This window comes from Pipistrellus kuhlii, unplaced genomic scaffold (assembly GCF_014108245.1).
Source record: "Pipistrellus kuhlii isolate mPipKuh1 unplaced genomic scaffold, mPipKuh1.p scaffold_m20_p_78, whole genome shotgun sequence".
NCBI lineage: Eukaryota > Metazoa > Chordata > Mammalia > Chiroptera > Vespertilionidae > Pipistrellus > Pipistrellus kuhlii.
This window is the reverse complement of record NW_023425582.1, coordinates 952,501-970,554: the sequence shown is the minus strand read 5'-3', so window position 1 is coordinate 970,554 and position 18,054 is coordinate 952,501. Positions and strand designations below refer to the sequence as shown.

Here is an 18,054-nt window from a genome sequence, read left to right as displayed (position 1 = left end):
TCCGAGGCCCAGTGGCCCACCCGAGCTTAAGAGCAGAAAACTTGCCTCGTCACCAGGGCGACGATGCAAGTGTCTCCTCCTCCACATCCCCCCGGCTGCTCTGTGCCGCTGCCCAGAGGCCTCCACTGCAGGATGGAACGCTTGTCTCGTTGCCGAAGCAGGCATTCCTCCAGGCAGCACACGCAGTCCACTCTCAGCGGCCGCCCGCCCTGGGACTAGGGGACTCCTGCGGGGCTGAGAGCACTGGGCGCTGCCATCTTGTGGCTATGGTGCCACCATCTTTGTGATGGAGTGACAGTTAATTTGCATGTCACCCTTTTATTAGATAAGGATTTTAGAGAGAGAGAAACACGGAGGAGAATGAGACAGGAGAGCAGCTGCTTCCTGCACGCCCCTGGCTGGGGATGAAGCCTGAAACCAGGGCATGGGCCCTGACCCCTGACCCGAGACCATCGGACCAGCAACCTCTGGTGCATGGACAAGGCTCCCCCCTGAGCCACACCACCAGGGCCAGCATACACTGCTGGCTGGTTGGACTTCTCATGCCAACTGCAATCAGGGTTTTCTGCTGACAAAGTCTGTCACTAAAAGTGGCTGCACACACACGTGCTGTGCACACACGTGCTGCCACATGCTCTCCTAGTCATCCCCGCTGTCCCTGCGGCTCCCGCCAAACACACTAATGCATGTAAAGCGAGGGGTCAGATGACAGCACTTACATTTGTAAAAAGACCGTAGAAGAACACTGACATAAATATTTCAGTGGAAAAGGAATAATTAGGCCAACAAAACACTTTAACATTTTTGAGCTACAATTTGTAAGTGTAGATGCATATTTAATTATCGAATTACATTTAGTGCATTAATAAACTACAGTCTTTTAAACACCACTTTAACAACTATAACCCACTTTTCTTTAGAACGGAGACGGCAGTCTAATTATAACTTACCGGCAAAATGAGCACAGTCTCGGCGATCTCGTCCCTCTCAGACACACTCTCTGATTTATTTCAAGGTTATCATGCTTTTGGTCCATTTTTCCCAGATGAGTTTGAAATATACTAACAGTACACAATAGATCCTCATGCAAATGAACATATTACTCTCTCAAGCATGTCCATTCAAATTGGCTTAATCTATTCTATGCAGGTTGATGCTTTAAGATTTAGAATTCTTAAATCTTAATGGCCTGAATTGCCGTTTTTTATAAAGACACCAGAAGCGGGTCAGAGCTTCTGTTTCCCCCCTAAGATCCTCCTGAGGCCCACGGGCTGGGCCTGGGGGTGGCCTCTCGGGACCGCTGCCCCCTGTCCCACCGAAGCCTGAGGGCCCGAACCCTCGGGTGGTAAGGCCGTGCCACAGAGGGTGCGGGGCGAGCAGCTGGCACCTGTCCTGTGTGGGGACCTGTGTCCCGTCGCCCTGCTGATCCCCGCGCAGACCTCCCTTCTCAGGAAAAGCACCTTTTCATTCCAGATCTTTTTGGAAACACACCTTCCAGGAATCAAGTAAACCTGTTTGAAAACAATGCCCTCTGCTGAGATTCTGAATTTAATTTAATACGGAGGATGTTAAATACACACTGGATGGTGCTTAGAAAATTTATTTAGGACAGAATTTTACATGAACCTCATATTGTACTTCTTATTCTGTTTAGGACTGTGTAGGCAAGGAGAGAGGTCCACAGGGCCAAATTCCAACAGCACAACGATCAACGTTTCTTCGGAGAGCCACGTTTTTTAAACTTAAACTTCTAACGCCATTTCTTCAAAATAGACTCACCCAGGCCGTGGTGTTTTGTGGAAGAGCCACACTCAAGGCGCCAAAGAGCCCCATGTGGCTCTGGAGCCACAGTTTGCCCACCACTGCCTTAAATCATCTGACCTTGCCCAAGGACAGCCTGTCTCTCGCTGAGGGTTTTGGAAGGTCACATGTGGCTCCCCTGATGGGACTGTCTGTTCACCTGGGGGCTGGCCACACCCACAGGCGGAGGGCAGGTTGGCCACCCAGGAAGCCCAGCCAGGAGCCTGGGAGGGACCTCCCTCTGGTGTCAGCTGGTCGGAAACTGGTATCCCCACTGGATGGTCTATGGGCCCCTTCCATGTCCCAGCGACCACAAAACCCCGGGCCACGAAGGCCCAGGGAGCCCCAGGTTGGTCATAGCCCGTGCCCGTCGTCCCTGGACCCGCTCTCCCCACCCCCTCCTGCCGCCTGCCCCTCTTTCCTGTGGTGACTTCACTGGCCTTTCCCGGTTGTACACCCTTCTCCCCCCTGCCCACCCCGAGCCCAATAGCTCAGGGGCCCTGAGTCCCAGGGTGTTGTCCAGTCTCCGGGCGGCTCTGGGCACTCCCCAAACTCCCCCTCGATGGCCGGCGAGCTGCCTGCAGGAGGACCACATGCAGCTCAGCAGTTTGGCTGGTGCTGGGGCACTGCATGCCCTGACGCAGCTGCAAAGACGGCGCCACCCTCAGGCCACGGAGAAGGTGCGTGGAGTCACCTCAAACCCACCAGGTAACTCCGAGCCGGCAGTTTCTGCCACGTGGGAAACTGGGCTTGAAAACGGAATGAAATATAATTAAATACTTAATTCTATTTCTTATAGCAAGCCAAGAACCCCTCCATTTACATACAAAAAGATTCTGGCAAACATTACAAATTAAAAAAAGGGTTTAATCCTGACAATTCACAGTAATTTATGCATCTAAATATAATGGGGATAGGATGAAAGGTCTTTTAAGTGATTTAATGAAACACCAGGTATGCGACTGCTATTCTTAGTTTTAAAAATAATTTTAATATACTATTTTAAACGTGCGTTGCACTATTGAGTAATCTTGAATGGTTAGGCCTGTGTTAGGCTAAGATAATTGTTAAAATACAGGTAGGGTCTGGCTGGTGTGGCTCAGGAGGTGGGGCTTTGTCCAGGCACCAGGAGGCCAGGGTTTGATTCCCAGTCAGGGCACCTGCCTGGTTATGGGCTCCATGACCAACAGGGGGCGTGCAGGAAGCAGCCGATGGCTGTTCCTCTCTCATCACTGATGTTTCTATCTCTCTCCCTCTCCCTTCCTCTCTGAAATCAATGAAAACATCTTAAAAATAAATATGTAAAATAAAATACAGTTAAAGTTGGCTGTAGTTGCTTTATAATGGTTTAGGATGGAAAAATACAGTTGAAAACTAGGGCTTAAAGCTTTCATTGATGCTGTTTCTTCTTTTTCCTCCCTCAGTAGCAATGCGAGCACAGCCAGCCCCCATTCCCTTCGCGCAGTGGGACATGGCGAGTGTTTAACATTTCAAAGGTCTACAGAGGTAGGTTTTCATTATTTTTTCATTCAGGGCTCCTGCACTTATACTGTGGGAATATTAGGGCTCCAGGGACTTGTCTGTTTGATATGCAGGCTTCATAAACAGAGTCCTCGATCTGTTTACATTAACCTGACCTTGCAAACAACCCCTAGTTACCCTTAGCACCCAGCAGCCAGCAGGAGGGTCCCAGGGGAGACACCACGCCCCCTGCCACGCCCACCAGCTGGATTCCAGCTGCTGCAGGAACCTCCCACCACCAGCAGAGGCCTCCCTAAGAGGGTCCTCCATTAAGCCTGTGCTTAGACCCTGCCTTCTCCCTGGACAGTCCCTACCTCCCAGTGGCAAACGGTATGCGTGCTTCAAGTCCCACTCCCCAGTTAAACCAGTTTTCTGAAATAGAGAAGCAATATATGAAGATGACAGAAATTAAGCCATAAAAAACCTCTGGGATGGAATTGACACTCACCCTCCTGCCTCTGATCTCACCACCGGGTGGAGGAAGCCAGGTACCGCTCTCACTCTCACACGGCCCCTCCCTGCCCAAGCAGACACCACCTTCCGTGTCTGAAACCCATCCACGCAGTGGGCTTGTCTCTGGTCTGGCGTAACGAACGTTGGTGTTTATTATGACATCCTCATCATGTCCTCGGGGGCAGGACTGATTTATTCATCTTTTTTTAACCTGCTGGCCCCAGACGTGTCCCTGAATCCTAAGTAGAGTGAGTTGGCATAATAGATCCCAGTAAATGTTTCTTGGACAAATTATTGCATTCGCGCATGCACTCCTGGAATGCTTAAGGGCCCTCCTCCCCAGGAAGAGCTCCGTGGCTCCCGGAGACACGGCTGACCTACCGTCACACCTGGGGAAAGGGTGGTTCCAGCTTCTGTCCGTGCCGTGCTGACAGGTGAGGACCGGGTGGCCGATGAGGATGTACCCGGGGTAACACTGGAAGGAGATGGACTGGCCCACACTGTAGTCGGAGCCGACCAGGTACCCGTTGGGGAAGGGGGGCGGGTCCGGGCAGTTCTGCAGCTCATAGGCTGAAACACACAGAGTCAGCTCATCAATACCATGTGAGTCAGTCACAGGTTAACACAGAGTCAGCTCATCAATACCATGTGAGTCAGTCACAGGCCTAAACACAGAGTCAGCTCATCAATACCATGTGAGTCAGTCACAGGTTAACACAGAGTCAGCTCATCAATACCATGTGAGTCAGTCACAGGTTAACACAGAGTCAGCTCATCAATACCATGTGAATCAGTCACAGGCTGAAACAGTCATCTCATCAATACCATGTGAGTCAGTCAGGCTGAAACACACAGAGCCAGCTCGTCAATACCATGTGAGTCAGTCACAGGCCTAAACTCAGAGCCAGCTCATCAATACCATGTGAGTCAGTCACAGGTTAACACAGAGTCAGCTCATCAATACCATGTGAGTCAGTCACAGGTTTAAACACAGTCAGCTCATCAATACCATGTGAGTCAGTCACAGGTTAACACAGAGTCAGCTCATCAATACCATGTGAGTCAGTCACAGGTTAACACACAGAGTCAGCTCATCAATACCATGTGAGTCAGTCACAGGTTAACACACAGAGTCAGCTCATCAATACCATGTGAGTCACAGGCCTAAACACAGAGTCAGCTCATCAATACCAGATGAGTCAGTCACAGGCCTAAACACAGAGTCAGCTCATCAATACCATGTGAGTCAGACACAGGTTAACACACAGAGTCAGCTCATCAATACCATGTGAGTCAGTCACAAGTTAACACACAGAGTCAGCTCATCAATACCACGTGTGTTAGTCTGGAAAGCAGAGGAGGAGAATGGTTACGTCTAGCTTCTGGAGATGAACTTTTAGATATTTTCTTAAAAAATACATTTTCCAACTTGCCAGTTGCCATGTGAAGTAAAACAATAGCTACCAGTAGTAGTAGAATTATAACAATTTGCATTTTTATACTTACCGTGTGCATTAGAGAATATAACTCATACACAAACTACATTTGACAATGTTTTTTTTTTATTTTTATCCTCATCCAAGGATATTATTTCCATTGATTTCTACAGAGAGTAGGAGGGAGGGAGGAGAGAGAGAAAGAGAAACATTGATCGCTCGCCTACGGCATGCATGAGCCCTGTCTGGGTGAGGATGAACCCCCAACTGAGGTATGTGCTCTTGACTGGGAATTGAACTCTAAGCCCTTTAGTCCACAGGCCAGTGCTCTGACCACTGAGCAGCTGGCAGGGCCGTGTTTTGTTTTTAAAGGCACTTCGGACAGACGGCAGGAGGAAAGCGGGAGAGCGGGACTCTGACCCAAAGCCCTCCCATCTCCTGAGGCCCGCGCCCTGCCCTTCCCGCTCCCTAGTGTTTCGTGTTGAATACCGATGCTTTGTGACCCAACAAAGAAAAAGGAAGACACGGGGAGAGGGAGGGAGGGAGGAGGAGACAAATATCCAATTTCTCCCAATGTCAAATGACAGAAACCAAAACAGTAAAGCGACCCCTAACGTTCTCAATTTCAAAAGCAGTATGAAGAAATGTAAGCACCAGTGAGGCCACTCCGATGCCACGCATGTCAGCCGGCTTCAGAACCTCATGCTCCCGGGTTCCCTCTCTCGACCAGGGGAGCCGGTCACTCCCCCGGTCAGCTCCCGCAGTGTCTGTGTCCGTGTTCCGGTGATCTGTGCTTGATGTGACCCCGTGTCTAAAGGACAGGTGTAACCCCCAGGGGCCACGCCGCCATCTGGCTGAGGGCCATGATGCTCCCTGACACCCATCTCCACATGTCATCTGTCACCTGCTCTCCAGTCTGGCGTCAGAGGAGGCACGTGCACGCGGTTTTCCGGAGCGTGGCTCTCGAGCTTCATTTCTCAGTCTCGGAAGGAAGGAGTCATTTAACTCCGAGACAGCCACCTCCGCCAGCGACGTCTTTGACCTTCACGGGGCCATCAATGTGCGACAGCGGGAGGGAGAGGTGCCGTGGACACGCCGAGAGGGACAGGCTGTCTGCGGGATTCACACGCCTCCCTCTGAGCCAGTCCCTGGGCGCTCCGCTTACAAACGGCGCGTGGGCCGGGGGAACGCGGTGTGACTGCAGAGCCCGAGGCGTCCCCTCTACAATCTGTCCTCCTGGTGACACGGTGAACCGCCTCGCTGCCTTCCCTGCCAGACACGCCCCTGGGAGCAGGGACAGCGCCTCCGATTCACGCTCTTTCTTTTCTGTTTTGTTTATCTGGGTCTCGCTCAAGTATGGCCAATTAATTACTGATAGTAAAAATACGTTGTTTAGGATTTTTCAAATGCGGATCCTTAAGCGCAGAGTCAGAGGTCAAGTACATCAAGCATTTGCTCAGCCAACCAGCTGTGTGCCTCTATGGCGCTCCCAGCCCAGAGGCTGGAGGCTAAGCAGGCGGCATAGGGAGCCACGGCTGTAGGAATGGACGGAAGTCGGGAGCCAATGGTCTCCAACCGTGAGAGGGGCCTCCACGCTGACACCGCAGGGGCTGTACCCAGAGTGGCAGCTGGGTCAACAGTCCAGATGCTGCCATGGCAGAGCGGAAAGGAGTGGGTCTGTGGGCATTGCACAGGTTATGTGGCTTCTAGTTCCAAATGCAGACAATTTTGCCATGTGACACCGTGCTCACCATTGCAGTGAGGTGTGAGGTCTGGTCTGGTGATTCGTACAGGGACCCAGGGTGGGTTTTCAGGCCTTTTTTTGATGGAACTAATTGGTGACTGTGGGGCTGTGTGCGCATGGCCTTAGCAACCTGGCCTGAAAGCTATGGAGAGAAGTAAAGCACACATTTCTTTTTAACTCTATGGAGGTTAGCAGTTACCATGTAGATAAGATAGAGTTTCAAATCCACATGGCAAACAATACTCTCATGAGATCCCCGCCCCCCAATATCCTACTTTTATCGCTATTTCATTGAATACAATACATGTGAGTATTCTATTCTTAAATTTGCTAAATTCAAAATGTGAGTTTAGTTTCCAATCACAATGTGAGTTTAGTTTCCAATCATAATGGACACTGTTTCAGTTTCAGTTTTGGGCGGACCACGTGGGATTGGGCGTTGATACGCCTTACGAAGCGATCACGCGAGGCCATCTCTGTTTGACGTCTGCAACGTCCACGAGGAGAGGGTGGACACAGGCCTGGGGTCTCCGGAACCGGGGGATTCCGGAGTGTTCCAGGGCCAGCTGGGACAGACTGCGGCCGGGCAGCTGATGGTGGCGATACAGGACTGTGTGCTTTATGGGCGGGAGGGTTAGCAGGACGCCCTTTAACCACGCGAGTCCCTGCAGAAGCCGGTGTAAGTGCTGACCGTGAGGGAGAGGCTCAGCTCCCACAGAACACACTTCGGGGGGGGGGGGGAGGCGGGAACCAGGTCACGGACTCTCTAAGCAGAGGCTGTGCACACGGGCGGGAGAGGAAGGAGGGAGGGGGCAAAGTGACAGGAGGGTGTGTGGACCTGGGAACCTACAGCCCCTCGGGGCACTTGCTTTTCTGTTTCTCTTATTTCTTTTTCTTCCTTTTTGTTTGTTTGTTGTTAATCCTCACCAAGGATATTTCTCATTGATTTAGAGAATAGAAGGGGGAGAGGGGGGAGACACAGAGAGAAGCATCGATGTGAGAGAGGTTCATGATTGGTTGCTTCCCCCATATATCCTAACCAGGGCCCGGGATCGAGCCTGTAACCCAGGTACGTGCCCTTGACCGGAATCAAACCCCTGACCCTTCAGTCTGCAGGCTGGTGCTCTATCCACTGAGCTACACCGGCCAGGGCAGGCACCCTGGTGTTCTTAGCTCACACCCCCCGCCCCCCAGCTATCCATTCTGACCTGATCCTTTTACCTGAAATCCTCCAGGGGCACTGCTGTGGGTGGGGAGAGATCTAGGTGTGGGTTATACCGTGAATCGCCCGACCTGCCCCCTGCCTTCACCATCTTGGCTCCCGAGAAGGGAGGTCAGGCTCTTAACAGGAATGAGCATGGCTGTACAGCCACATGTCCTCCTGCCCTGTGCCCTCCGCCCCCCCCCCCCCCCCCCCCCCCCAGGCCCCGGAGGTGTCTCCCTCAAATTCCTGCAATTTCCTCAGTGACAGGAGGTCTCACACTGGGTTTTGCTTTTGTATTGATGATCTGCCTTAAGGATATGTGTTTCCCAGTAAACATGACACCATTTAAAGCAGAACTGCGGCCGAAACCAACTTGGCTCAGTGGATAGAGCATCAGCCTGCGGGCTGAAGGGTCCCAGGTTTGATTCCGGTCAAGGGCTTGTACCTTGGTTGTGGGCACATCCCCGGTAGTGGGTGTGCAGGTGGCAGCTGGTCAATGTTTCTCTCTCATCGATGTTTCTAGTTCGCTATCCTTCTCCCTTCTTCTCTGTAAAAAATTATATATATATATATATATATATATATATATATATATATTTTTTTTTTTAAAGAAGCAGAATTGCGTCTTATTGCAATCCCTGCCTCTCAGCCTGGAACCTGGATTCTGGGTCATTCTGGGTCCAGCCTAATAAACCGAGAGCTGCCCTTCAAGAAAGTATACATACATGACAACAGGTGTCGATGACGGAGCACTCCACATGTTAGGAGGCACCATCATGATGGTCCATTAAATATCGGGACCGTCACGCCCTGTTCTGCACTCGGAAGCTACGCTGATCGGCTCTGAGCGGTCACGTTTGCTGGTGTGAAAGGGTCGGACTGAGGAGGTGGTGGGTGAGGAGTGCAGAGACACAGGCACACGTGGAGACAGACCTGCTGGCCAGTGTCCGTCACAGTCCTCACAGCCACCTATCTCCCTCTTTAACTTCCCCTTCGATCTGGGCTCCTGTTTGAAGAGGCCCCGGTCTGGAAATCTACACTTACCATCTACAGGAACAACTCAGGAACATGGCCTGAAAGTTCCCGCAGCAATGGAATAGCGTAGCTCTGCCTTTGAGAACACAAGTGCTTTAGCCACGTTAAGAGAAACAGGCTCTACTTTTGACATTTTCAACTTCATCCGACTTAACAATCGTCAGGAAAAGGCCAGCTGAGTGATTTGCTGGGGAATGAAAATGTTGAACTTTTCACACGTCAAAAACGCTAGGATGGGAGATCCAAACCTTTCTTGGCGATCGCACGCTTTGATCATTCAGGAGAGAATACAGCTCGCTCACCGCACCTCCTCCGGCTTAATTGGAACAGGGGCCCTGCCTTCAGCCTGGAGGGGGGCCCCACACCGCTGTCTGGGGGGACCCGGCCTCCACGTGGTGAGGCGGACATGTGACCAAGAAGCCACGTGGCCTGGAGGAGTGTGGCGGTGGCCACGGGGAGAGAGGGCAGCAGGTGGGTAGTGAGGACGGCATGGACTGTGTCCTCGGGGTCTGTGTCCTTCCTGATGGGACAAGGACAGCAGTGACCCCGCCAGTGGCCAGCAGAGCCTGCCCCCCCCCCCCCCCCCGGAGTCCAGCGGCACAGGCTCTGACCCACGGTGGCGGCGGGCTCACCTCGGTAGGCCAGCCGGAAGCCGGGCCGGCTCTGGGAGTGGTCGCTGGAGAAGCGGACCAGGGTCTCGTGTGTGGTGCTGAGCAGCGGGGCCGGCAGGTCGGGGCCGCTGAACTGGCCGAGCAGCGGGCTGGTGGGGTGCGGCCCGTTCTGGACCTCCAGGAAGTCGTGGTTGGCCTCCGTGGAGAAGTTGAGGAAGCGGATGTGCGCACCTGTGGGGACACGTGACCGTCACCGTCAGCGGCGGTTACAGGCCAAGTTCATCAGGAGCCACTGCCACTGTGTTCGCGCCCCGAATGCCGCCCTCGGGGACAGAGGGCACCGTGGAGGAGGCCTCTTGCTTGTTTCAGATTAAAATAGACGGCAGTTCCATCCCCACCGCCCCTCAAACTGGGGACCTTTCTCTGGGCAATCCAAGCCCCGAGTCACTCTCTGAAACAGGCCACGGCCAGGCTGTGCCACGGGGCCACGAGGGCCTCATCCTTAGAGAGCCCACTGGCCCTGGGCAGGAGGGGGCTCTGTCCAGCGGCCATTCCAAGGCTCACGCTGGGCACGCAGTGGGACTCACTGCCAGCTCATCCAGCTCCACCCAGGACGGAATCAGTTCAGCCCAAACCCAGGGCCCCAAACCCAGGCTTCCAGGGGGCTCTGCCAAGGCCCAGCCAGAGGTTTGCTGGGTCAGGAACCACCTTTTCACTTGGGTTTTGCCTGCAAAGCAAGTCACAGTGTCCGAGAGAAACCATCCACTGGTCGCTGTCACTCACAACCCAATCTGCCAGCCTGGCCGGAAGACGGGAGGCAGTCCGGGCACTGAGGTCACGGGGATCTGGGCGCGAGATCAGGGGCAGCTGGTAAGTGGTGTGCCCGGCAGCGGCAGAATGCGGGGCTGTGGAATCGGGAACATCCACTGGACGATGGTGTCTGTGAGGCTGGGTCTGTCACAGCTGAGACAGAGCCGGGAACCACACGCTTCCACACAAACCACGCGGTTAACACGGTTCGTGCAGCCTCCTGGCGTTCACCGCTCGCCCAGGATGCTCCGCCTGGTGGGAAAGCTTCCCGTGTTACCCTCCTGCTCTTGGAAGACAAGGAGGGCTTCTGTTTTCTCTCCATCTCGCAGGCTCGTTTCCGAGGCTGGAGAAGGAGAGATAACGCGCACGCGGTGCCCCACTGAAGGGCAAGTGCGGAGCTCGGAACGCAGACCACCCTCGTGGGTGCGGACAGGAAGCGCGGCCCTCCTGGGCCGGGATCAGAGAAGAGGGAAGGGAAAACCTCAGGGAAACAGTGAGAGGGAAGAACTACACGGACTCCCTGTGATGCGAGCCTCAGGCCTCGTCCTGGACCCGAGTGCCTGTGACACGCCGTCACCGGGCGCTGCTGCTCAGAAAGTCGCAGGACGGACAAGCCCAGCGATGAGCTAGAATGCAAGGGCAACCACGAGGCCGGCAGGGAAAGGCATGATGGGAAATTCAACATCCGCAAAAACCACGTGTTTCCGCAGAAGGCCAAGGTGAGCTGCAGCGACCCAGTAGCTAAAATCAGGACGTATCTAAGGCCCAGTGCGTGAAATTCCTGCAAGAGTAGGCCTTCCTTCTCCTTCCTATGCCCTCCCCCTCTTCCTCTTCCCCCTCCCTGCGCACACACACACTGCCGCACCAGCTTCCCTCTGGCACCCAGGACCTGGGCTTCCCTCTGCCAGGCTTGTCTGGAAGGTCCCCTGGAAGGACGTCCAGTCTGATTAGCATATTCCGCTTTTATTACTATAGATGACTGCCCTGAACATTCAAAGCTGAATGCTATGAAAAGCCACTTCTATAAACAGAAATCAAGACAATATAAAAATTTTAGCGCAGCCGGCGTGGCTCAGTGGTTGAGTGCTGTTGATCTGTGAACCAGGAGGTCACGGTTGGATTCCCGGTCAGGGCCCGGGCCTGGTTGCGGGCTTGATCCCAGGTAGGGGGCGTGCAGGAGGCAGCCGATCAATGTTTCTCTCATCATTGATGTTTCTCTCTCTCTCCTTCTCCCTTCCTCTCTCTGAAGTTAATAAAAATATCCTTAATGAAAAAAAAAATTAATTTGTAAAACAAACTAAGACGTGCCATCACCTGAAAGAGCCTTCATACTGCTCCAACCGCACACACGCACACTGACCGCTGCGGAGCCCTGGTGGACGGGGGTGGGGGTGGGGGGAGGTGACGCAGAGGCTGGCATTGACTGGGGGTGTGGCACCTGCACGCCTGTGTCTACCTCTCACTGCCCTGCGGGCTGGCTCTGTCTGGGAAGAGCCCCAAAGCCCCTTCTCTGTCCCCAGCCCCTCTCCCTCTCCGTGCCCCCAGCCCCTCTCCCTCTCCGTGCTGCAGGTCCAGCTTCCTGTATCCGTCCCCGCTTTCAGGCACAGCGCCCTCACGCCCGCAGAGTCCGGTAGCTCTGGTTCAGCCGCTGCTGCTCAGCCAGGAGGGGAAGGCGGGTGTGGGAGCCCCGCTCGCTCACCGTGGCCCAGGGGCAGCGCGATCCGCCAGCTGCAGTGCAGGTTGCTGGGGTAGGCGCCGGGGAAGCCCGGGCTCAGGATCACGCCGGCCAGGCTGCTCAGTGTCCCTCCGCACATGGCTGCAGGGGGCCAGAGGGTCACGTGAGTCCTCCTCCTCAGGACTCCGAAACCCAGACTCCCAGAGCTCATATTCAATGTCAGCTCTGGGAGGTCCCGTCCTGACCCCCAGCCGAGCTCATGGAGCCAAAAGAGACCTTCATCCCATCCCATCCCATCCCATCCCATCCCATCCATCCCATCCATCCCATCCCATCCCATCCCATCCATCCCATCCCATCCCATCCCATCCCATCCCATCCATCCCATCCCATCCATCCCATCCCATCCCATCCCATCCCGTCCCGTCCCGTCCCGTCCCGTCCCATCCCATCCATCCCATCCCATCCATCCCATCCCATCCCATCCATCCCATCCATCCCATCCATCCCCTCACGTCCAGGCCCCTGGGGGCCGGCGCTAAGGGTCATGTGGAAAAATCCAAACTAATGCAAAAAAAAAAAAAAGGATAAACATAATAGACACTTCTAAGAAGGGTAGGTTCGCCCGGCAGGCGTGGCTCAGTGGCAGAGCATGACCTACGAACCAGGAGGTCACGGTGTGATTCGTGGTCAGGGCACAGGCCTGGGTTGCAGGCCTGATCCCCAGTAGGAGGTGTGCAGGAGGCAGCTGATCCATGTTTCTCTCTCTCTCCCTCTCCCTTCCTCTCTGAGATCCATAAAAATATTTAAAAAAGGACGGGTTCTTATTCCTGATCTTCCCTCTCATGTCAGATCCTAAGGTGGAGGGTGTGAGCAGAGCGCAGGGGGGGCGAGGGGAGAGGCACGGACAGGCCCGTGCCCTGTGGGGAGCAGGAGGGTGGAGGGGAGCAGCTCAGGGCGCCACCCGGGGGTCTGGACAGGCCACAGGCCGCAGACGGGCATCCTACCCAGGCAGAGCGGAGGCGGGTGGTTCCAGCGGCGCACGGGGCCGGGCATGCAGGAGATGTGCGAGCGGCCCTGCGGAGAGAGCGCGGTGAGGCCATGGGCCCGGCTGGGACCGCCGTCCTGGCCGCTGGCCGCCTTCTGGGGTCATGACCTGGGCGATGACCTTTCCAGAAGTTTGAAGTGTACCCACAGCGCTGTCACTCAGGAATCCCATATTCTGACTCGAAATAGAACCACTGGCTATTTCTCCTCGTTTCACACTCCGCCACACCCTGTCACAGTGAGGCCTGCTGGGCCCTCTCCCGGGCGCAGGGCTGTGTCCGTTTATTCCAGCCTCACAGTCACAGCTCAGGCTCCGAGGCTGAGTGTGACCAGGGATACGAGTTCCCACTGAAGGTGAAAGGTCAGCACTTGGGTTTGGAAAGGTGGGAGCCTGGGCTACCGCCTTTGTGAGCAGGTGAGGACCCTGAGGGGACCCCCTGACACCCCCCCGCAGCGTGCACACCCACCTGCAGCGTGCACACCCACCTGCAGTGTGTACCGCCCTGTGGTGTACCCCAGCCTGCAGCGTGCACACCCACCTGCAGCGTGTACCGCCCTGTGGTGTACCCCAGCCTGCAGTGTGCACACCCACCTGCAGCGTGTACCCGGGCTCACACTGGAAGGCCAGCACGTCGTTCACCATGTACCGGTCGCCAATCTTGAGTCCGTTGCTGGGCAGGGGTGGCTCCTGGCAGGCGGCGAGCCCCACGGCTGTGGAAACAGACACGGGGGGTCGGACACAACGCCCTTCTCCTGTCGGCCTCGTCCGGGCCCCCCACCCCCCCTCGCTGCTTCCCCCACCCCTGCAGGAACGCAGCCCCCGAGGACGGGGAGGGCCCCCCGCACCCCGCACCCTCTGCAGGAACGCGGTCCCCGAGGATGCGGAGGCCCTGAGCCAGCCCTGCGCTCGCTCTGCGTGTCCCTTCGTTCCCTTTCAATGGGGTGGGCTTCATTTCAAACATTGACTGATTTCATTCCTGATTCCTTTACGTATAGCTTGTTACTGCACTTCCATCCACATGCCTCCAGCCGCACACACACAGCCCGGATGGCCTGAGAGAAGGCTGGTCCGTGAGACACTGACCCCATGGCACGTCTGGCTTATCGGTTTTCAAACACACTCAGCGGTCTGCGTGAAAAGTGTTAAATGTGGACCCGGCAACCGGCGCTCTGGAAACTAAGGTGAGAACCAGCGTCCCTGTCCCGCCCTCCCGGTAAAGAGACGGCCGGTGGGTGGACGGGCTGCTGAGGAGCCGGAGGCGTCTCCTCCCAAAGCTGAGCCAGGAGTGGGCCCGGGGAGATGCCTCTGGGTGAGGCGCTAACAGGTGTCGATTGCCACAGAATGCGGGAGCTCAGCCTGAGGCCGGTAATCAGTGCTGATGCCGTTAACACTGACCTGTGGAAACCCGATCTACCATCAAACAGGACAGCAATGCCGTGTCAGAGACGAACGCACTGGAATGGCTGAGACCCGGAGACGGGAAAGTGCGGCTCTCCCGTCACCCAGCACGTCTTCCCTGGCAGCAGGCCCTGCGGCTGGACAGGCCGCGCCTGCAGACTCCAGACCAGACGGGTGCAGCTGCACGCTCATCCCCGGGGAGGCCCAGGCACTGCTCCCCTCCCCCGGGTTCTCCCCACCCTGGAGCCTTGGCGCCCCCCTCCGGCCTCTGACATGGAGGAAGGGCTCAGGGAGGCCCTGGCAGCTGGCCAGGGCCCAGCTCCAGCCTGCAGACCCGCCTGCTGTGGGGGAGGCGGGGCTGATCTCCACTTCCCAGCCCCTCAGCACCTCGTGGGGAGCCTGGGGGACGCCCTGGTGGAGCTGCTCGGTCCAGTCTGCACAGGACACCGTCCCTGGCCATCCAGTCTGAGACCCAACCTGCGCCTCAGTTTCCCCAAACCTGGGAAGATGAAACGAGGGGAGCGAGGTGCCTTCACTCCCACTGTGACAGAGAGGGTGCGGGGACCCGAGTCAGGAGGGCTGCAGGGCCTGGCCTAACCGGGAATCCAGGCCCCAGTGCCCAGCGTCTGTCTGTGAGGCCCTCTCCCACGCCAACACTGACTCCCCCTCAGCGGACACGTTAACGAGCAGGGAGCACGGAGGCATTAGGTGCCAATTAAAAAAATTACTGATGTCAGAGAGGAAGGAAGAGGGAAAGAGAGAGAAACATCAATGATGAGAGAGAATCATGGATCGGCTGCCTCCTACACGCCCCACACTGCGGACCGAGCCTGCAACCCAGGCATGTGCCCTTGGCTGGAATCAAACCTGGGACTCTTCAGTCCACAGGCCGATGCTCTATCCACCGAGCCAAACCAGCGAGGGCAAGACATTTTTAAAAAAAATTTTCTATTCCGAGCACATTTGGGGCTTTTCATGGACTGTAAAACTGCTAAATATGAGAAAATACAGCCACTTAGGCCTCTAACTTGTTTCACTGGTCTCCGTCTTTAACTTAGAATACAGATCACAGCTACATTTAATTTTGCCTTTTCCCCTTCTATCACAAATTAGCAAAATCAACTACCGTACATCACTTCATTTTTTATTTGGCTCCGATAAAACGTATGTATAAGTCCGATTGCGGTATGGGGCGGGGGTGAGCTAGCTAATGGTCAAAATGCATCATCCTGGGGATACCTCAAGGTCACTCTGGGCCAGACTGAGGCCAGAGGATAACCGCATGTGCAGAAAGCACAGAAAAAGATGTTTAAAACAAGAGAAAATAACGGTGACACTAATTCAACATTAATTTCTGTTACTAACCCCCCTTGCTTCACAAACAATGGTTTTTACTTCTTTACTCTGTTTACGACATGCTGATCTAAATGCATTTATTGTATATTAGTTTATCTTCATTTTCTCCTTCCTTGAAATTTATGTGTAAATCCAAATCATTCTGTGATAAAAGGAACTTGCATGTATATCTGTATCTGCAGGAATTATAATAAAATGTCAGAAGAAGCAAAGAACAAACAAAGCATATTTTAATCGGAGAAGTCCCAGGGCGGCTCCCTCAGGCCTTGGTGTTGGACATGCAGACTGAGTTGCCTTCTGTCCCATCCTGCTCCCCCCGCCCTGTCCCGTCCGTCCCATCCTGGCATCACTGTGTAGTCCATGTAGATTAGAGGCTAAGGACACGGAGATACACAGCATTTGTGGCAACATTGCCTTAGACTTCCCACAGGGGGCGTGTAGCACAGTTTTTGGGTAGAAAAATCTAGAAGAGGACATTGTCTCAGCATAGGCCCAGTTTCCAAGGAAGGCATCCAGTTCTTCCAGAGCACAGGTTACGCATGCTCTGTGTCATAAAGGAAGCGACAGCAAGTGCTGTGAAGCGACGGGTCTTTGAAAGGTTGCTCTCAAACCCCGGACCCGGAATCCCCAGGTGCCTGACCACCAGGAACACAGTCACTTCCTGAAGGTTCGGACCCTGGCAGGATGTGGCAGCACACAGAGACACGCTGTATGTATGAGGGCGTCTGTGCCGGACTTTTGAACTTGTTGTACCTGTACAGCAATATCACAGTCTGCTCTAGATAAATTAATATCTGAAAAATCAGAGTCTGAATCAAGTACCATAGCAAAATATTTTATATATGTGTATATGTGTGTGTGTGTGTGTGTGTGTGTGTGTGTATATCTATATATATATAGATATATATCTATATATATCTATATATATATATATATCTATATATATCTATATATATATATATATATATATATATATATATATATTTATAGGCAAATAATAATGCATTAGACAGGACATGTATGGTCCATGCCCACCTAGACAGAACTCCCAACTTAGTAAGACAGAAATGTTCATCTGCTCAATCCCGACGGTGGTCTCATGCAATAAAGAAGGTTTTAGTAAGGAAAAGTGTGATTCCTAAGCAAGTACTGCCACCTGGAAAAATCAGAACCGTCTCTATACCAGCAGTCTCTAAGTGAGGAGTGAGAATTAGATGGAGGGGCGTATTCTCCCATGAAGTGTCTGTAATATAACTCTATGTTACATTTAGGTCTGTAATGCATTTGTAAATACCTCTTAGTTCTGTTCCGCTATGGGACTGTGGATCACTATGTTCAACTAATGTGTGAACTAGCTAAGTGGATGACAGATAGAGATGGATGGAGAGGTCATTTCATTCATTCTCGCATCGGAGAGACCTTCTCCTTGGCGAGTGTGAACGATCCAAGTGATCCCGATGACCGTAAGCCTGTCCTTGAAGTACGGCCACAGCAAGCCCTGAAAGCCCAGCCGCAGTGGCTGCTGGGTCAGTTCGGGTCCGGGCACATGACCAGGTTGTAGGCTGAACCCCAGTAGAGGGCGTGCAGGAGGCAGCTCATTGGTACTTACCTCTCACATCTATTTTTTCTCCCCCCACCCCCATCCCCTTCTCTCTACAATCAACAAAAACATATTTAAAAAAAACACACAAAGCCATAAAAGGATTTCCACTTCGACTTGGGAACAGAATTATGTAAAATTATGTAAAATTGCATCCATGCTAACAATGAGAAAAATCCAAATCTTATTATAGCTATGGTGAATTGTGCTGCTGTGGACATAGGGGTGCATATATCCTTTCTGATTGGTGTTTCTGGTTTCTTGGGATATATTCCTAGAAGTGGGGTCACTGGGTCAAATGGGAGTTCCATTTTTAGTTTTTTGAGGAAACTCCATACTGTTCCCCACAGTGGCTGCACCAGT

The 18,054-nt window shown here is 53.8% G+C and overlaps 1 protein-coding gene across 2 annotated transcripts in view; it reads right to left on the bottom strand.

Annotated features, from left to right (window-relative positions):
- Positions 1–18,054, bottom strand: part of CSMD1 (CUB and Sushi multiple domains 1) — a 605,853-nt gene that overhangs the window by 49,577 nt on the left and 538,222 nt on the right. For both annotated transcript variants that reach the window (XM_045576232.1, XM_045576234.1), the window contains exons 38-42: positions 13,929–14,047; positions 13,297–13,366; positions 12,314–12,430; positions 9,826–10,035; positions 4,156–4,344 (exon numbers count right to left, since the gene is read on the bottom strand). In XM_045576232.1, the coding sequence (XP_045432188.1) occupies positions 4,156–4,344; positions 9,826–10,035; positions 12,314–12,430; positions 13,297–13,366; positions 13,929–14,047 (705 nt within the window). The remainder of the gene's footprint in view (positions 1–4,155; positions 4,345–9,825; positions 10,036–12,313; positions 12,431–13,296; positions 13,367–13,928; positions 14,048–18,054) is intronic.